At 49.0% G+C, this 16,747-nt stretch overlaps 1 protein-coding gene across 1 annotated transcript in view; it reads right to left on the reverse strand.

Annotated features, from left to right (window-relative positions):
• Positions 1–5,121: 5,121 nt before the first annotated feature.
• Positions 5,122–16,747, reverse strand: part of LONP1 (lon peptidase 1, mitochondrial) — a 66,343-nt gene continuing 54,717 nt past the window's right edge. The window contains exons 16-18 of the mRNA XM_066574158.1: positions 7,218–7,426; positions 6,156–6,320; positions 5,122–5,442 (exon numbers count right to left, since the gene is read on the reverse strand). Coding sequence (XP_066430255.1) covers positions 5,293–5,442; positions 6,156–6,320; positions 7,218–7,426 — 524 coding nt within the window. The 3' untranslated portion in view covers positions 5,122–5,292. The remainder of the gene's footprint in view (positions 5,443–6,155; positions 6,321–7,217; positions 7,427–16,747) is intronic.

Here is a 16,747-nt window from a genome sequence, read left to right on the forward strand (position 1 = left end):
GGGCTCCCCCCTGTTCCCCGCTACTGCCGCCCGCGCCGCCGCGCATCTCCCCGCCCCCCGGCGGCACCCGGACACTTACGCGCGAACACTGCAGTGTTCGCTAAAGCCGGTGTCCGGGTGCGGATGTGTCCGTAACGGACACGTTCGCTCATCTCTAATTATTACCTTTATCTAATAATTAGGGAATGCCAAAAAATGGGGATGGGGGGGGGGGGATTATTTTTAGGAAGTCAATTTTTTTTCCGTATAAGTGGGCAATGGGGCCTGGAATTTATTCAGTTCTGCCCTGAAATCCAGCGGGCATTCCCTCCATTACAGGCCTTGCCATGTGTCCTGTAAGTAGATTAGGGCCACAATGGGTATGTTTCTGAACACGGGACAAACGGGGATATCCATTTTGGGGTGAACGCCTTCATACTATGTACACTGTACAAAAAAAAAAAAACAGTTTTTAAATTGACAAAAAAATGAAAATCGTAATTTTTTCCTTCTGCTTTGCTTAGATTTATTCAAATACTGTGGGGTCAAAATACGCAGTACACGCCTAGATGAATTTGTTAAGGGGTCTAGTTTTCAAAATGGGGTTATTTGTGGGTGTTCTCTATCGTTTTGGCCGCTCAATGGCTCTACAAGTGGGCAATGGGGCCTGGAATTTATTCCGTTGTACCCTGAAATCCAACGGGTGCTCCTTCTATTATAGGCCTTGCCATGTTTCCTTTAAGTAGATTAGGGCCACAATGGGTATGTTTCTGAACACGGGACAAACGGGGGTATCTATTTTGGGGTGAACGTCTTCATTCCTATGTACACTGTACAAAAAAACTGTTTTTAAATTGACACAATTGCCAAAAAAATGAAAATCGTAATTTTTTCCTTCTGCTTGGCTTAGATTCATTCAAAAACTGTGAAGTCAAAAAAGTCATCGTACCCCTAGATAAATTCGTTAAGGGGTCTACTTTTCAACATGGAGTCACTTGTGGGGGTTCTCCATCGTTTTGGTCACTCAAGGGCTCTACAAGTGGGCAATGGGGACTAAATCTCCTTCAAGCAAAATTTCTGTTCCGAAAGCCACCGGTTGCTCCTTTCATTTTGGGCCCCATTGTGCATCCCGACATAAGATTAGGGCCACAGTGGGTATGTTTCTGAGCATAGAACAAACAGGGGTATCCATTTTGGGGTGCAAGTCTTCATTCATATATGTGCTGTACAAAAAAACTGCTTTTAAAATGACAGAATTACCAAAAAAATGAAAATCGTAATTTTCTTCCTTCGGCTTGGCTTAGATTCATTCAAAAACTGTGAAGTCAAAAAAGTCATCGTACCCCTAGATAAATTCGTTAAGGGGTCTACTTTTTAAAATGGGGTCACTTGTGGGGGTTCTCCATCGTTTTGGTCACTCAATGCCTCTACAAGTGGACAATAGGGCCTAAATCTCCTTCAAGCAAAATTTCTGTTCCGAAAGCCACCGGTTGCTCCTTTCATTTTGGGCCCCGTTGTGCATCCAGACATAATACTAGGGCCACAATGGGTATGTTTCTGAGCACGGAACAAACAGGGGTATCCATTCTGGCATGCAAATCCTCATTTTCATGTGTACTATAGAAAAAAGTCCTGTCTTTAAAATGACACATTTGCAAAAATATGAAATTTTAGTTTTTCTCCTCTAAATTGCATTGACTCCTAAAAAAAAACTGTGGGGTTAAAATACTCATGACACCCCTCCGTGAATACGTTAAGGGGTGTAGTTTTTAAAATGGGGTCATTTGTGGGGGTATCTATCATTTTGATATCTATGAGCCTTTCCAATCTTGGCTTGGTGTAGGAAAACAAAGTGTTCCTCAAAATGCTGAAAAGTAATGTTACATTTGTACGTCTCCTAAATGGTTAAAAAAACAAAAACGAAAGTTTTTCCAATGTGCGCCCAAAATAAAGTAAACGGATGGAAATATATATCTTAGCAAAAACTTCTATATTATGTTTGCACATATTTGAGATATTGCAGTTGGAAATGTGAAAAAATGACGATTTTTTCAAAATTTTCCCAATTTTGGCGCTTTTAATAAATAAACACAAATTCTATCGGTCTTTTTTTTCCGCCTAAATGAAGTACAACATGTGGCGAAAAAACAATGTCAGAATCGCTTGGATATGTAAAACCTTTCTGGTGTTTTTCCATGTTAAAGTGACACGTGTCAGATTTCCAAAATTTGGCCTGGTCTTTAAGGCGCAAACAGGCTTGGTCACTAAGGGGTTAAAGTCAACAGAAGCCGTCCGACCCACAGACCATCTGCAATTAATATTGTGGAAAGGTCACAGGTACCCGTGTCATTGCCCCGCAACGGTGCAGGAAAAACAAATATTTAAAAAAATAATCTGTACTGCACATGACAGACAGCGAGCGTCTGCAGTCATCCGCATTACACAGAAAAGAAGGTCCACGGGATCGCCAGATTCCACTGCGGGCGCCGTATGAGACCGGCCTAATACTAAGCAGCCACATACATCATACGAATGGTTGTCCATCAGTATGTTGCACCCCTGCTCCCTCCCCTATATAATATTTTTGCATTGTATGCTGGTAGGAAGTACCTCCATCGGCCACTGTACTTTTGTATAAGGCAGCTTTCACACCAGCATTGGGGTCACTTCAGGGTTTCCATCTTTGCTCTTCATAGATTTAAAAAAGTAAATAAATAAAATTCCTTTTTTTTGGGACAAAAAAGTACTGTATATACCGGCGTATAAGACGACTTTTGAACCCCGAAAAATCTGCTCTGCAGTCGGGGGTCGTCTTATACGCCGGTAATACAAAAAAAAAAAAGAAAGTGTCAAAAAAAAAAAATCATTACTCACCTCCCCTGGTGTTCTGCGGCGCTGCTGCAGGCTGTCGCTCCCTCCTGGTCCCCGACAGAGCATTGCTTTCTGGATGCGGGGCTTGAAATCCCCACCTCCAGAAAGCTAATGCTGTGATTGTCTATCAAGCCGTCAGCCAATCACAGCCATTCAATGACATCATTGAATGGCTGTGATTGGCTGAAGGCATGTGTGTTTTAGCCAATCACAGCCATTCAATGTCATTGAATGGCTGTGATTGGCTGACAGCACGTGCTTGAAATTCCCGCATCCAGAAAGCAATGCTCCGTCAGGGACGAGGAGGGAACGACAGCCTGCAGCAGCGCCGCTGAACGCCGGGGGAGGTGAGTACTGATTTTTTTTCCCCTACACTGTATTCCCGGCGTATAAGGTTGGGGGTCGTCTTATACGCCGGAATATACGGTAATACTGCAGACAGTCCAAAAAAAAAAAAGGAAAACCTACCAGAATGTAAGCAAACTGGGCCAAAAAAAGGGATTTTTTTCATTGGGGCGACTGAAACACTGAACTGACCCCAACGCAGATGTGAAAGTAACCTAAGGCTGGTGTATGTGGGTGTAAGCACATTTGCACAATGGGCAAGTGTGTTTTACTGTACTTTTTACACGCACAAAAAAATACGCAAGCATGCTCAGATTCATGGAAGTGGGTAATTAGGTTAATTACCATATATACTCGAGTATTAGCCGACCCGAGTATAAGCCGAGTCAATAAGTTTTTACCACAAAAAAACTGGTAAAACTTACTGACTCAAGTATAAGCCTAGCTATACTCAAGTATATACTAGGTAAATAAAAAATGCAATACTCACCTCCCAGATGGCGTCTGTGTCCCCGATGCGATGGTCTTCCTGGCGGTGCGACAAACGGCTTGAAAATTCTCCCCGCTAGGCTTTGAATTCCCCCACCATTAGCACTGTGTAAGTAAGCACTGTGATTGGATCGAGCGCCAGCCAATCCCAGCCGGCACTCGATAAACCAATCACAGCCATTCAGTGATGTCATCCACTGAATGATGGAGCGCCGGCTGTGATTGGCTGGCGCTCGATCCAATCACAGCGTTTACCTACACAGCGCTGAGAGCGGGGGAATTCAAAGCTGAGCAGGGAGATGAAAGTGGGGAGAATTCTCAAGCAGCTTGCCACACTGCCGGGGAGACCACCGCCCCGAGACACAGACGCTTTTTTTTTTTTTTTTTTTTTACTTCACTCGAGTATAAAGCCAAGGGGGACTTTTTCAGCATTAAAAAACTTGCTTAAAAACTAGGCTTACACTCGAGTATATATGGTAGTTCCATGTGCGCTATTTTTGGGTACAAATGCACAGGAAAATACAGCATACTATATTTTTTTACGTGATCAAAATGCGCAGGCAAAATACGTGAAATCAAGTCAACCTTATTGAAATCAATGGGTTCTACTCACTGAGAATCGCATGCGCAAAACCAGTCGTGTGACACTGGCTTAAGAGTCCCTTTAATAAAGTACTTTTAACCCCTCATTTGAAGGCTTTGTTCAGACGGATGTATTTTCAGACGGATGCATCCCAGACACATTATAGTCCAGGAGGCTACACAGTGCTTTGGACTATTGGTCTGTGTGTGTGGGGGGAGGGATTGCCTATTATCATCCTTATTATGGGCAAGAATAGGACATAAAACATATAACACGGACCACGTAGTCACCATCATCTCTCCTACGATATCTGTACTACTGGCAGCTTGGATTCATATTGCTAATTTTCCAACCACGTTGGCTGGGAGTTTGTTCAGAGCATCTACTACTCTTTCAGAAATACTTCCTGACATTGGTTCCGATCCCCCCCCCCCCCCCAACGGATCTCAGATTGTCCCCCTTGTTCTAGTGCTTAGCTCCTTAATAAAACACTTCCCTCCGGTACCTTATTTGTACCTCTAGAGCTGCATTTACACGGGTGAGCAGGCTATCAATATTGTGATTGACAAGTTGCAAATGTGTCACCGTGGGAGGGGGAAAAAAAATAAATAAATAAATTCGCATGAAAACATGGCAACCGCTTGACTTCAATGTGAAAAACTGCATCATAGTTGGCATCTAGGGGGGAGACCCTTAAACAGGTCTTGCATCCTTGACAGTCTATATTCATAATTGCACAAACTGCTTTCTATAAGCCTTGGACAAAAGGGAGAACTTCCCTCCAGAAAGGAAAAATGTCTGGCCACCAGCCAAAACCTGCAACAAGCCCCCTACTAGCTGATGAGGAAGACATATTATACAATAAAAAGCCTTTTAATAATTAGATTACTAAACCAATGTCATATTTACTAAGTCATACAGTAAACCTAGCCATAGTTGAGGAGGGCTGCGTAGCAGCGATACAAAGAGAGCTATTCCGGTGGCCGACACACACCGAAATGAAGAATCCCTGGGACTCGCGGGCGTCAGGGGGCAGGAAAGACTATATCAAAAATGTCGTCATAGTGTTCAACAAAATGCACTTCCAGCCCCTCAGTGATGAACGAGGCCAGGTCGTAGTAGTCCTTCTTGTTCTCGGAGGGGAGGATGATGCATGTCACACCGGCTCGCTTAGCCTGCAACCGGAGAGAGAGGATTATGTCATATCTTCATGGAACTCCATAAGACCGACTCTCTAACCCCTCCTATAACCAACTAGCTGATTTATCTCCCTTGTGCCTGGAAACTGCATTAACTGTAGCGCTGCGGACATCGACAGATCCCACAGATTGTACATCCCACATGTGATTACATAAGCAACAAATGTGGTGCTGCAATCAATAGAAGATATGTCTCCCCATCACTACAGGATGAAAGTGGCATATCCACTACCCACGGCAGAGGTGCCCACCGATGCCCAGCCCTACAGCATATTTTGTCCTGCTCTGCTGTGCAGAACTGGTACGACGCTCTATGTTCTGCAGTGTAGGGATTCAGGTTGCCATCATATTACTCAATTCTCAGCATCAGAAAATGTAAAAGGTTTCTTGAGCACCACATCTTCCTGTAGCATACATATGCAGAACGGTATGTCTGCGCCCAGAGGGGAGGAGGCCGCAGGTTCTGCAATCCGGTTCTAGAGCAAAAAAACCTCCCTCTCCGCTGTTCTATTCTGATGGGCATTTAGAATAGATCTGGCTCATCCTTCTGCATTAAACACCTAGGTTATTTGGAAGTTAACGGAGACCCTTCTTACATCCAGTAATTATCTTGTGTGGTTTCCAACTAAATCCCTGCCTCCATTACAACTTGACACGTCTGTAAATTATACATGGACACAAATACTCACAGCAATAGTTTTCTCTTTGATGCCCCCTACAGGCAGAATTTTCCCCGTCAGTGACACCTCTCCAGTCATTGCCACATTTTGGCGGGCCGGACATCCCAGAGCGAGAGAAAGCAGCGCAGTAACAATTGTGCAGCCGGCGCTGGGACCGTCCTTCGGAGTGGCACCCTAGACAGAACAAATGGCAGCTGCATTATACTCCAAGTAATATGATCAGACAAACATCCCCTACACCCTCTTCCATATACACACCCCTTCCCGTTAACAACAGGGGTGAGGCCGGCTCACAACAGCTAACAGACGGAGCCGAGGGACATGAGAGGTACAGAAGCTTGTTCTGTACAATCCAGGGGGAAATATAAATATATCCATATACAAATACATAATATTAAGGGTAACAATAAGGGTTCTAATCTACGTATTACGCACACGCGTTTAGCAGTACCAATCTCACATTGACTTTCAATTGTGCCTCCCACATACAGCTCCAGCAAAAAAGATTGTGGTAGGCACCATCTTGGCGGGTCTTACGCACGGATACACGCCAAGATGGTGTATGAGGATTGTCGTCACGCAGCAAATATGATGTCATACTCGCTGCACGCTCCTACATGAGATCCAAGTGCAGTAAAATGTTCTGGTGTGAGAGTGCGAAGAGTTTTCAATTTCTCAACAGTAAAAAAAGGGCGGACTCAGATGTTTTTGAACTGCTGGTGACACGAGAGAGCAAGTGACCGAATATGGGGGGAGGGGCAAAGGCAAACAAAAATAAAAAGGAGCCCTACATGTCCCCAAGACGGTGTGCATGCTACCAAGTAGTCATGGCGGTATCACAGGCTGAGATGGAGATATCGGCTGTGGGTTGGTTAGTAAATGGCGGAAACCCAAGCAGCTCAGTTCTTGAGTTTTAGATAAAAGGACACGGTGTTAGACAGCAGACAGGCGATAACTGTGGTTTTGTAGTAGCAAGGGGTTGATGTTACGAAAATACCTATATAACGGGGTGCTGTCTGCGTAGAGGGGGTACAGAAAACCCTCTATTGCCTGAATGACTAAAACCCCCACCTCTGGCACATGTAAGTGAATGTGTGATGTCACTAGGAAACCATTATCAGGGCGCTTCTTCATCAGGAAGGCACGGGCAAAGGTATAGGCAATTTTAGCACTCTCCTTCATTACATCTCCAAGCTGGCCTGTTACTTCTAAGGAACCATCTTTATTGTCTTTGTCTAGGGGACGGCGGAGAGAGGTCTCAATGAAAAGGGTAGAACCACCTGCAAGACAGATAGAAAAGTGTATTAGATAAAATATCAAATGGCTCAATGATCTCATGAGTACATGAAGGACACCCCACAAAGTTCCAGAAGTGGAAAAAGTTATGATACTAGAGATTGCTCCTTTTACAGAGGTCGTCTGATTACTTGACAACACCTTTTCAATAGGACTTCTTGGGGTAAAATAACACACAGAGCTACTTACCCCTCTGTAGGCGCTGCAGCTCGCGGCTGGCCTGGAGATTCTTTTAGCAAATGTGGTCACAGGAAATCAGGTGACCGCTACAGTGTCACCTCCATCCTCCTGGCATTAGTGCTCACATGCTGGGCGCCATGATGCCAGGAGTTCAAGAACGTGACGCAACCTCTCATTGGCTGCAGCGGTCACCTGATTTCCTGCGACATCATGCATCACAAAACAGACTGGGATCACAGCGAGCTGCAGCTCCGGGTCTGCGGAGGAATAAATAGCTCTGTTTATTATTTTACTCCATAAAAAGTTGTTCAGTAATCGGACAGCCCTTTAATACCAATTTTTTTGTTTTAGTGTTAGTTGTATAAGGTACTAGCTGATCTACCCCACTTCGCCCGAGTTAATTTGGTACTGGTGTTTATCTGGTGTTCACACGGAAAATCTTATGAAGCCGTGGTTACTTTAGAGATACCGGAAAAACATATGTTCACCATTTTGCATAGTTCTCTGCGTTACCCAAGAAACACCACGGGGAGGTAACCATGCAACGTTTCCTTTATATAAAATGACATCAGGAAGTGAGAGAATTAGATTCCATAAGTAAAATTTGGACGCTAATTCTTTTGCGCATAGAATTGAATAATCGAGTTGGGACTAGTGATGAGCGAACGTACTCGTCCGAGCTTGATACTCGGGCGAATATTAGGGTGTTCGGGATGCTCGTTACTCTTAACGAGCACCACGCGGTGTTCTGGTTACTTTCAGTTTCCTCTCTGAGACGTTAGCGCGCTTTTCTGGCCAATTGAAAGACAGGGAAGGCATTACAACTTCCCCCTGTGACGTTCAAGCCCTATACCACCCCCCTGCTGTGAGTGGCTGGGGAGATCAGATGTCACCCGAGTATAAAAGTCGGCCCCTCCTGCGGCTCGCCTCAGATGCCTTGAGAGTTAGGCCGCCTGCACATGAGCGGAAATCCCGCCGCGGGATTTCCCGCGGGATTTCCGCCGCTGAAAGTTTGCATAGGAGTGCATTAAAATACGCACTCCTATGCAGACGGCCGCGGTTTGGCCGCGCGAAATCTCGCGCGGCAAACAAACCGCGGCATGTCCTAATTTTCTGCGGGGCACGCACTCACCCGGCCGCCGGCTGCGGTCTGCGCATGCGCCGGCTACGCGGCAGCCGGCACATGAAAGAGTCGGGGCCGCCAGGCGCAGGTGAGTACGCGCTCGTCCCTGCAGGCTCTCGGGTCGGATCGCGCGGCGAGAATTCTCGCTGCCGGATCCGACCCGCTCGTCTGCAGGCGGCCTTAGCTGAGGGAAAGTGCTGCTGCTGGTGCTGCTGTAGGGAGAGTGTTAGGAGTGAGTGTAGGCTTCAAGAACCCCAACGGTCCTTCTCAGGGCCACATCTATCCGTGTGCAGTACTGTGGAGGGTGCTGTTAGCAGTGTTGCACAATTTTTTTTTTTTTCAAAATCGGCTGTCTGCAGAGCATTGCGCCCTGCAGTAATAGTCCAGGGACAGAAGTGGTGGTTAGGTAGGGAGAGTGTTAGGAGTGAGTGTAGGCTTCAAGAACCCCAACGGTCCTTCTTAGGGCCACATCTATCAGTGTGCAGTACTGTGCAGGCTGCTGTTAGCAGTGTTGCATATTTTTTTCTTTTCAAAATCGGCTGTCTGCAGAGCATTGCGCCCTGCAGTAATACTACAGGGAGAGAATTGTGTAGGCAGGGCCAGAAGACATATTTTATTGATTGTATATAGTCAGTGTGCCACTGCCCTCCCTTTCAAAAAAAGGGAAAAATCGTATTTGTCCTGCAGTCTTGCGCCAATTTATTTCCTGCCTGGGAAAAGTCACCGCTCTGCTGCACTTCATATAACTGCATTTCTGTGGAACACATCTGATCTGATTGAATATAGTCAGTGTGCCACTGCCCTCCCTTTCAAAAAAAGGGAAAAATTGTATTTGTCCTACAGTCTTGCGCCAATTAATTTCCTGCCTGGGAAAAGTCACCGCTCTGCTGCACTTCATATAACTGCATTTCTGTGGAATACATCTGATCTGATTGAATATAGTCAGTGTGCCACTGCCCTCCCTTTCAAAAAAAGGGAAAAATCGTATTTGTCCTGCAGTCTTGCGCCAATTTATTTCCTGCCTGGGAAATCACTGGTAATACAGCATGCTGAGGGGTAGGGGTAAGCCTAGAGGACGTGGACGTGGCCGAGGACGCGTAGGCCCAAGTGAGGGTGTGGGCACAGGCCGAGCTCCTGATCAAGGTGTATCGCAGCCGACTGCTGCGCGATTAGGAGAGAGGCACGTTTCTGGCGTCCCCACATTCATCGCCCAATTAATGGGTCCACGCGGGAGACCTTTATTAGAAAATGAGCAGTGTGAGCAGGTCCTGTCGTGGATGGCAGAAAGTGCTTCGAGCAAGCTATCATCCACCCACAGTTCTGCGCCGTCCAGTGCTGCAAATCCAAATCCTCTGGCTGCTACTCCTCCTTCCTCCCAGCCTCCTCACTCCACTACAATGACACATGCTCAGGAGCGGGAAGACTCCCAGGAACTGTTCTCGGGCCCCTGCTCAGATTGGGCAGCAGTGGTTCCTCTCCCACCAGAGGAGTTTATCGTCACTGATGCCCAACCATTCGAAAGTTCCCGGGGTCCGGGGGATGAGGCTGGGGACTTCCGGCAACTGTCTCAAGACCTTTCAGTGGGTGAGGAGGACGATGAGGATGAGACACAGTTGTCTTGCAGTGAGGTAGTAGTAAGGGCAGTAAGTGCGAGGGAGGGGCGCACAGAGGATTCGGAGGAAGAGCAGCAGGACGATGAGGTGACTGACCCCACCTGGTGTGCAACGCCTACACAGGACAGGTCTTCAGAGGGGGAGGCAAGGGCAGCAGCAGGGCAGGTTGCAAGAGGCAGTGCGGTGTCCAGGGGTAGAGGCAGGGCCAGACCGAATAATCCACCAACTGTTTACCAAAGCGCACCCTCGCGCCATGCCACCCTGCAGAGGCCAAGGTGCTCTAAGGTCTGGCAGTTTTTCACAGAGACGCCTGACGACCGACGAACAGTGGTGTGCAAGGTTTGTCGCGCCAAGATCAGCCGGGGAGCCACCACCAACAGCCTCACCACCACCAGCATGCGCAGACATATGATGGCCAGCACCCCACAAGGTGGGACGAAAGCCGTTCACCGCCTCCGGTTTGCACCGCTGCCTCTCCCCCTGTGCCCCAACCTGCCACTGAGATCCAACCCCCCTCTCAGGACACTAGCACTACCGTCTCCTGGCCTGCACCCACACGCTCACCTCCGCTGTCCTCGGCCCCATCCACCAATGTCTCGCACCGCACCGTCCAGCCGTCGCTAGCGCAAGTGTTGGAGCGCAAGCGCGCCGCCACGCACCCGCACGCTCAAGCGTTAACCGTCCACATAGCCAAATTTATCAGCCTTGAGATGCTGCCGTATAAGGTTGTGGAAACGGAGTCCTTCAAAAATATGATGGCGGCGGCGGCCCCGCGCTACTCAGTTCCCAGTCGCCACTACTTTTCCCGATGTGCCGTCCCAGCCCTGCACGACCACGTCTCCCGCAACATTGTACGCGCCCTCACCAACGCGGTTACTGCCAAGGTCCACTTAACAACGGACACGTGGACAAGCACAGGCGGGCAGGGCCACTACATCTCCCTGACGGCACATTGGGTGAATTTAGTGGAGGCTGGGACAGAGTCAGAGCCTGGGACCACTCACGTCCTACCCACCCCCAGAATTGCGGGCCCCAGCTCAGTGGTAGTATCTGCTTCCTCCACTAAAGCACCCTCCTCCTCCTCCGCAACCTCTGTCTCGCAATCAAGATGTGTCAGCAGCAGCAGCACGTCGCCAGCAGTCGGTGTCGCGCAGCGTGGCAGCACAGCGGTGGGCAAGCGGCAGCAGGCCGTGCTGAAACTACTCAGCTTAGGAGATAAGAGGCACACGGCCCACGAACTGCTGCAGGGTCTGACAGAGCAGACCGACCGCTGGCTTGCGCCGCTGAGCCTCCAACCGGGCATGGTCGTGTGTGACAACGGACGTAACCTGGTGGCGGCTCTGCAGCTCGGCAGCCTCACGCACGTGCCATGCCTGGCCCACGTCTTTAATTTGGTGGTTCAGCGCTTTCTGAAAAGCTACCCACGCTTGTCAGACCTGCTCGGAAAGGTGCGCCGGCTCTGCGCACATTTCCGCAAGTCCCACACGGACGCTGCCACCCTGCAACATCGCTTTAATCTGCCAGTGCACCGACTGCTGTGCGACGTGCCCACACGGTGGAACTCTACGCTCCACATGTTGGCCAGGCTCTATGAGCAGCGTAGAGCTATAGTGGAATACCAACTCCAACATGGGCGGCGCAGTGGGAGTCAGCCTCCTCAATTATTTTCAGAAGAGTGGGCCTGGTTGGCAGACATCTGCCAGGTCCTTGGAAACTTTGAGCAGTCTACCCAGGTGGTGAGCGGCGATGCTGCAATCATTAGCGTCACCATTCCTCTGCTATGCATCTTGAGAAGTTCCCTGCAAAGCATAAAGGCAGATGCTTTGCGCTCGGAAACGGAGGCGGGGGAAGACAGTATGTCGCTGGATAGTCAGAGCACCCTCCTGTCTATATCTCAGCGCGTTCAGGAGGAGGAGGAGGAGCATGAGGAGGATGAGGAGGGGGAAGAGACAGCTTGGCCCACTGCTGACGGTACCCCTGCTGCTTGCCTGTCATCCTTTCAGCGTGTATGGCCGGAGGAGGAGGAGGAGGAGGATCCTGAAAGTGATCTTGCTAGTGAAGACAGCCATGTGTTGCGTACAGGTACCCTGGCACACATGGCTGACTTCATGTTAGGATGCCTTTCTCGTGACCATCGCGTTACACGCATTCTGTCCACTACGGATTACTGGGTGTACACACTGCTCGACCCACGGTATAAGGAGAACCTTTCCACTCTCATTCCCGAAGAGGAAAGGGGTTCGAGAGTGTTGCTATACCACAGGACCCTGGCGGACAAGCTGATGGTAAAATTCCCATCCGACAGCGCTAGTGGCAGAAGGCGCAGTTCCGAGGGCCAGGTAGCAGGGGAGGTGCGGAGATCGAGCAGCATGTACAGCACAGGCAGGGCAACAGTCTTTAAGGGCCTGGACAGCTTTATGGCTCCCCAGCAAGACTGTCACCGCTCCCCAGTCAAGGCTGTAAAAGGATGGTGAGGGAGTACGTAGCCGATCGCACGACCGTCCTCCGTGACGCCTCTGCCACCTACAACTACTGGGTGTTGAAGCTGGACACGTGGCCTGAACTAGCGCTGTATGCCCTGGAGGTGCTTGCTTGTCCTGCGGCTAGCGTCTTGTCGGAGAGGGTGTTTAGTGCGGCTGGGGGAATCATCACAGATAAGCGTACTCGCCTGTCAACCGACAGTGCCGACAGGCTAACACTCATCAAGATGAACAAAGCCTGGATTTCCCCAGACTTCTCTTCTCCACCAGCGGACAGCAGCGATACCTAAGCAATACGTAGGCTGCACCCGCGGATGGAAGCATCGTTCTCTCTCACCATCCAAAACAGGGACATTTCTGCTTCATCAATCTGTGTATAATATTCCTCCTCCTCCTCCTCCTCCTCCTGAAACCTCACGTAATCACGCAGAACGGGCAATTTTTCTTAGGGCCACAAGGCTCACTCATAATTTTTCTAAAAATTTTTTATACGTTTCAATGCTCTTAAAAGCATTGGAACTTTAACTTGAACCATTTTTTCGTTAAACTGGGCTGCCTCCAGGCCTAGTTACCACTTAAGCCACATTAACCAAAGCGATTAATGGGTTTCACCTGCCATCTTGGTTGGGCATGGCCAATTTTTACTGAGGTACATTACTACTGTTGGTACACCAATTTTTTTGGGCCCTCACCTACAGTGTAATCATAGCAATTTCTATGTTCTTCGCCTGCACTCATGGTACAGAAAGGTGTGTGGGGTTGGCCTACACTTTAGCTACATAAATGTAACTTGGGCCTTGTCTATACTGCAGCTACTGAAATGGAATGAAGACTGCGCTCCCACTATACTGCTGCTTCGGAATTGTTACTGGGGCCTTCGTAGGCTGCTACTATTACTGAAATGGAACTAAGACTGCGCTCCCACTATACTGCTGCTTCGGAATTGTTACTGGGGCCTGTGTAGGCTGCTACTATTACTGAAATGGAACTAAGACTGTGCTCCCCCTATAATGCTGCTAGTGATATGTTAGTGGGGCCTGTTGCTAATGCTACGGCTGAAATGTTACTAATTATGGGCTCTGCCTATACCGCTGCTAATGGTATGTCTCTGGGGTGTGGAAACAGAGGCTTCCCAAAGACATGATGGCGGCGAGGCCATTTCCCACCAACGCTGTTACTGTTAAGGTGCATATAACCACGGACACGTGGAGAGGACACGTAGTGCCTCAAAAACATCCCCCGCCACGGCCCACTTAATCCTGGCCACATTCCGAAAACCAACAAAATAAAACCGCGCTACTAGGTCCGCAGTCACCACCACATTACCACCAACGTGGTTACTGTTAAGGTGCATATAACCACGGACACGTGGAGAGGACACGTAGTGCCTCAAAAACATCCCCCGCCACGGCCCACTTAATCCTGGCCACATTCCGAAAACCAACAAAATAAAACGCGCTACTAGGTCCGCAGTCACCACCACATTACCACCAACGCGGTTACTGTTAAGGTACATATTACCAGTCTGACTGGGGCATGCAGTGTGGGCCGAAGCCCACCTGCATTTAGCACGACATTACTACCTCAGCTGTGTTGGGCAATGCAATGGGATATATTTATGTACCGCCGGTGGCTTCCTGGCACCCACCCATGCTGTGGGTCCACAGGGAATTATAAATGCATCTGTTTCTACTTCTAAAGAACCCCAGTCAGACTGGGGCATGCAGTGTGGGCCGAAGCCCACCTGCATTTAGCACGACATTACTACCTCAGCTGTGTTGGGCAATGCAATGGGATATTTCTATGTACCGCCGGTGGCTTCCTGGCACCCACCCATGCTGTGGGTCCACAGGGAATTATAAATGCATCTGTTTCCACTTCTAAAGAACCCCAGTCAGACTGGGGCATGCAGTGTGGGCCGAAGCCCACCTGCATTTAGCACGACATTACTACCTCAGCTGTGGTGGGCAATGCAATGGGATATATTTATGTACCGCCGGTGGCTTCCTGGCACCCACCCATGCTGTGGGTCCACAGGGAATTGTAAATGCATCTGTTTCCACTTCTAAAGAACCCCAGTCAGACTGGGGCATGCAGTATGGGCCGAAGCCCGCGTGCATTTAGCACGACATTACTACCTCAGCTGTGTTGGGCAATGCAATGGGATATTTTTGTGTACCGCCGGTGGGTTCCAGGGAGCCACCCATGCTGTCGGTCGACAGGGACTTCACAATAGGGAGTTGTACCTGCCTGTGTCTATGAATTAAAAAACCGCGGTCTGACTGGGGCGTGCAGACACCTTGACAGAATGAATAGTGTGTGGCACATAGGTTCCCCATTGCTATGCCCACGTGTGCAGCTCCAGATGGAGGTGGCACAGGATTGGATTTCTCATTGCTTCTGTACAGCATTGTGGGCTATCGCCCCGCCCCTTTTAAAGAGGGTCGCTGCCTAGCCGTGCCAACCCTCTGCAGTGTGTGCCTGCGGTTCCTCCTCATGGCAGACGCACTTATAAATAGACATGAGGGTGGTGTGGCATGAGGGCAGCTGAAGGCTGCGCAGGGACACTTTGGTGTGCGCTGTGGGGGGGGGGGGCGGTTGGGCAGCATGTAACCCAGGAGAAGTGGCAGCGGAGTGTCTTGCAGGCAGTGATTGTGCTTTGTTGGAGGTAGTGTGGTGCTTAGCTAAGGTATGCATTGCTAATGAGGGCTTTTCAGAAGTAAAAGTTGTTGGGAGGGGGGGGGGCCCACTCTTGCCGGTATTGTGGCTTAATAGTGGGACCTGTGAACTTGAGATGCAGTCCAACATGTAGCCCCTCGCCTGCCCTATCCGTTGCTGTGTCGTTCCCATCACTTTCTTGAATTGCCCAGATTTTCACCAATGAAAACCTTAGCGAGCATCGGCGAAATACAAAAATGCTCGGGTCGCCCATTGACTTCAATGGGGTTCGTTACTCGAAACGAACCCTCGAGCATTGCGAAAATTTCGTCCCGAGTAACGAGCGCCCGAGCATTTTGGTGCTCGCTCATCTCTAGTTGGGACCCATTAACTTTTCCTATTTATGACATAATCAATGCTCGTGCCAAATTTCACGTTTCTATAACACGGAAAGTGAGAAAAACAGATATTTTTGGTATAACTTACCGTAAAATCTCTTTCTCGTCGCGTTCATTGGGGGCCACAGCCTAGACCATGGGATATAGCCACTGCCCTAGGAGGCGACACTAAGCAAAAAAGTGTTAGCTCCTCCCCACTGGCTATATCCCCCCTGCAGGCACACAGCTAATTAGTCTGTCTGCAAGCAGTAGGAAGCCAGTGGGAGTACATTTATACATATTGTGTTATATACATACCAAACATAAATCTGGCGTAATTCTTTGCCACCAAAAAAATGACCGAAGAACAGAGAGTTCCGGCAACCGCCTAAATAATAAGGGGTGGGTGCTGTGGCCCCCAATGAACGCGACGAGAAAGAGATTTTACGGTAAGTTATACCAAAAATATCTGTTTCTCGTCCGTATCATTGGGGGCCACAGCCTAGACCATGGGACGTTCACAAGCAGTCCCGAAAAAAAACATATATTGGGTGGGCACTGCACGTGCGGTCAAACAACTGCCGCCTGCAAGATTTTCCGTCCAAGAGCGGCGTCGGATGATGCGGCTATGTGGACTCTATAAAACTTCGAAAATGTATGTACGGAAGTCCAGGTGGCTGCCTTACACACCTGGAGGGCTGAGGCTCCGTGACGGACTGCCCAGGAGGCCCCCACCGCCCGTGTGGAGTGGGCCGTAACCCGAAATGGTGGCGAGCGTCCCGAGGCTCGATATGCTTCCGTTATCAGGGACCTTATCCATTTTGATAGGGTGATTTTTGAGGCTGCTAGGCCCCTTCGGGTCCCCTCCGGAATA

The sequence above is a fragment of the Eleutherodactylus coqui genome, chromosome 7, assembly GCF_035609145.1.
Source record: "Eleutherodactylus coqui strain aEleCoq1 chromosome 7, aEleCoq1.hap1, whole genome shotgun sequence".
Taxonomy (NCBI): Eukaryota; Metazoa; Chordata; class Amphibia; order Anura; family Eleutherodactylidae; genus Eleutherodactylus; species Eleutherodactylus coqui.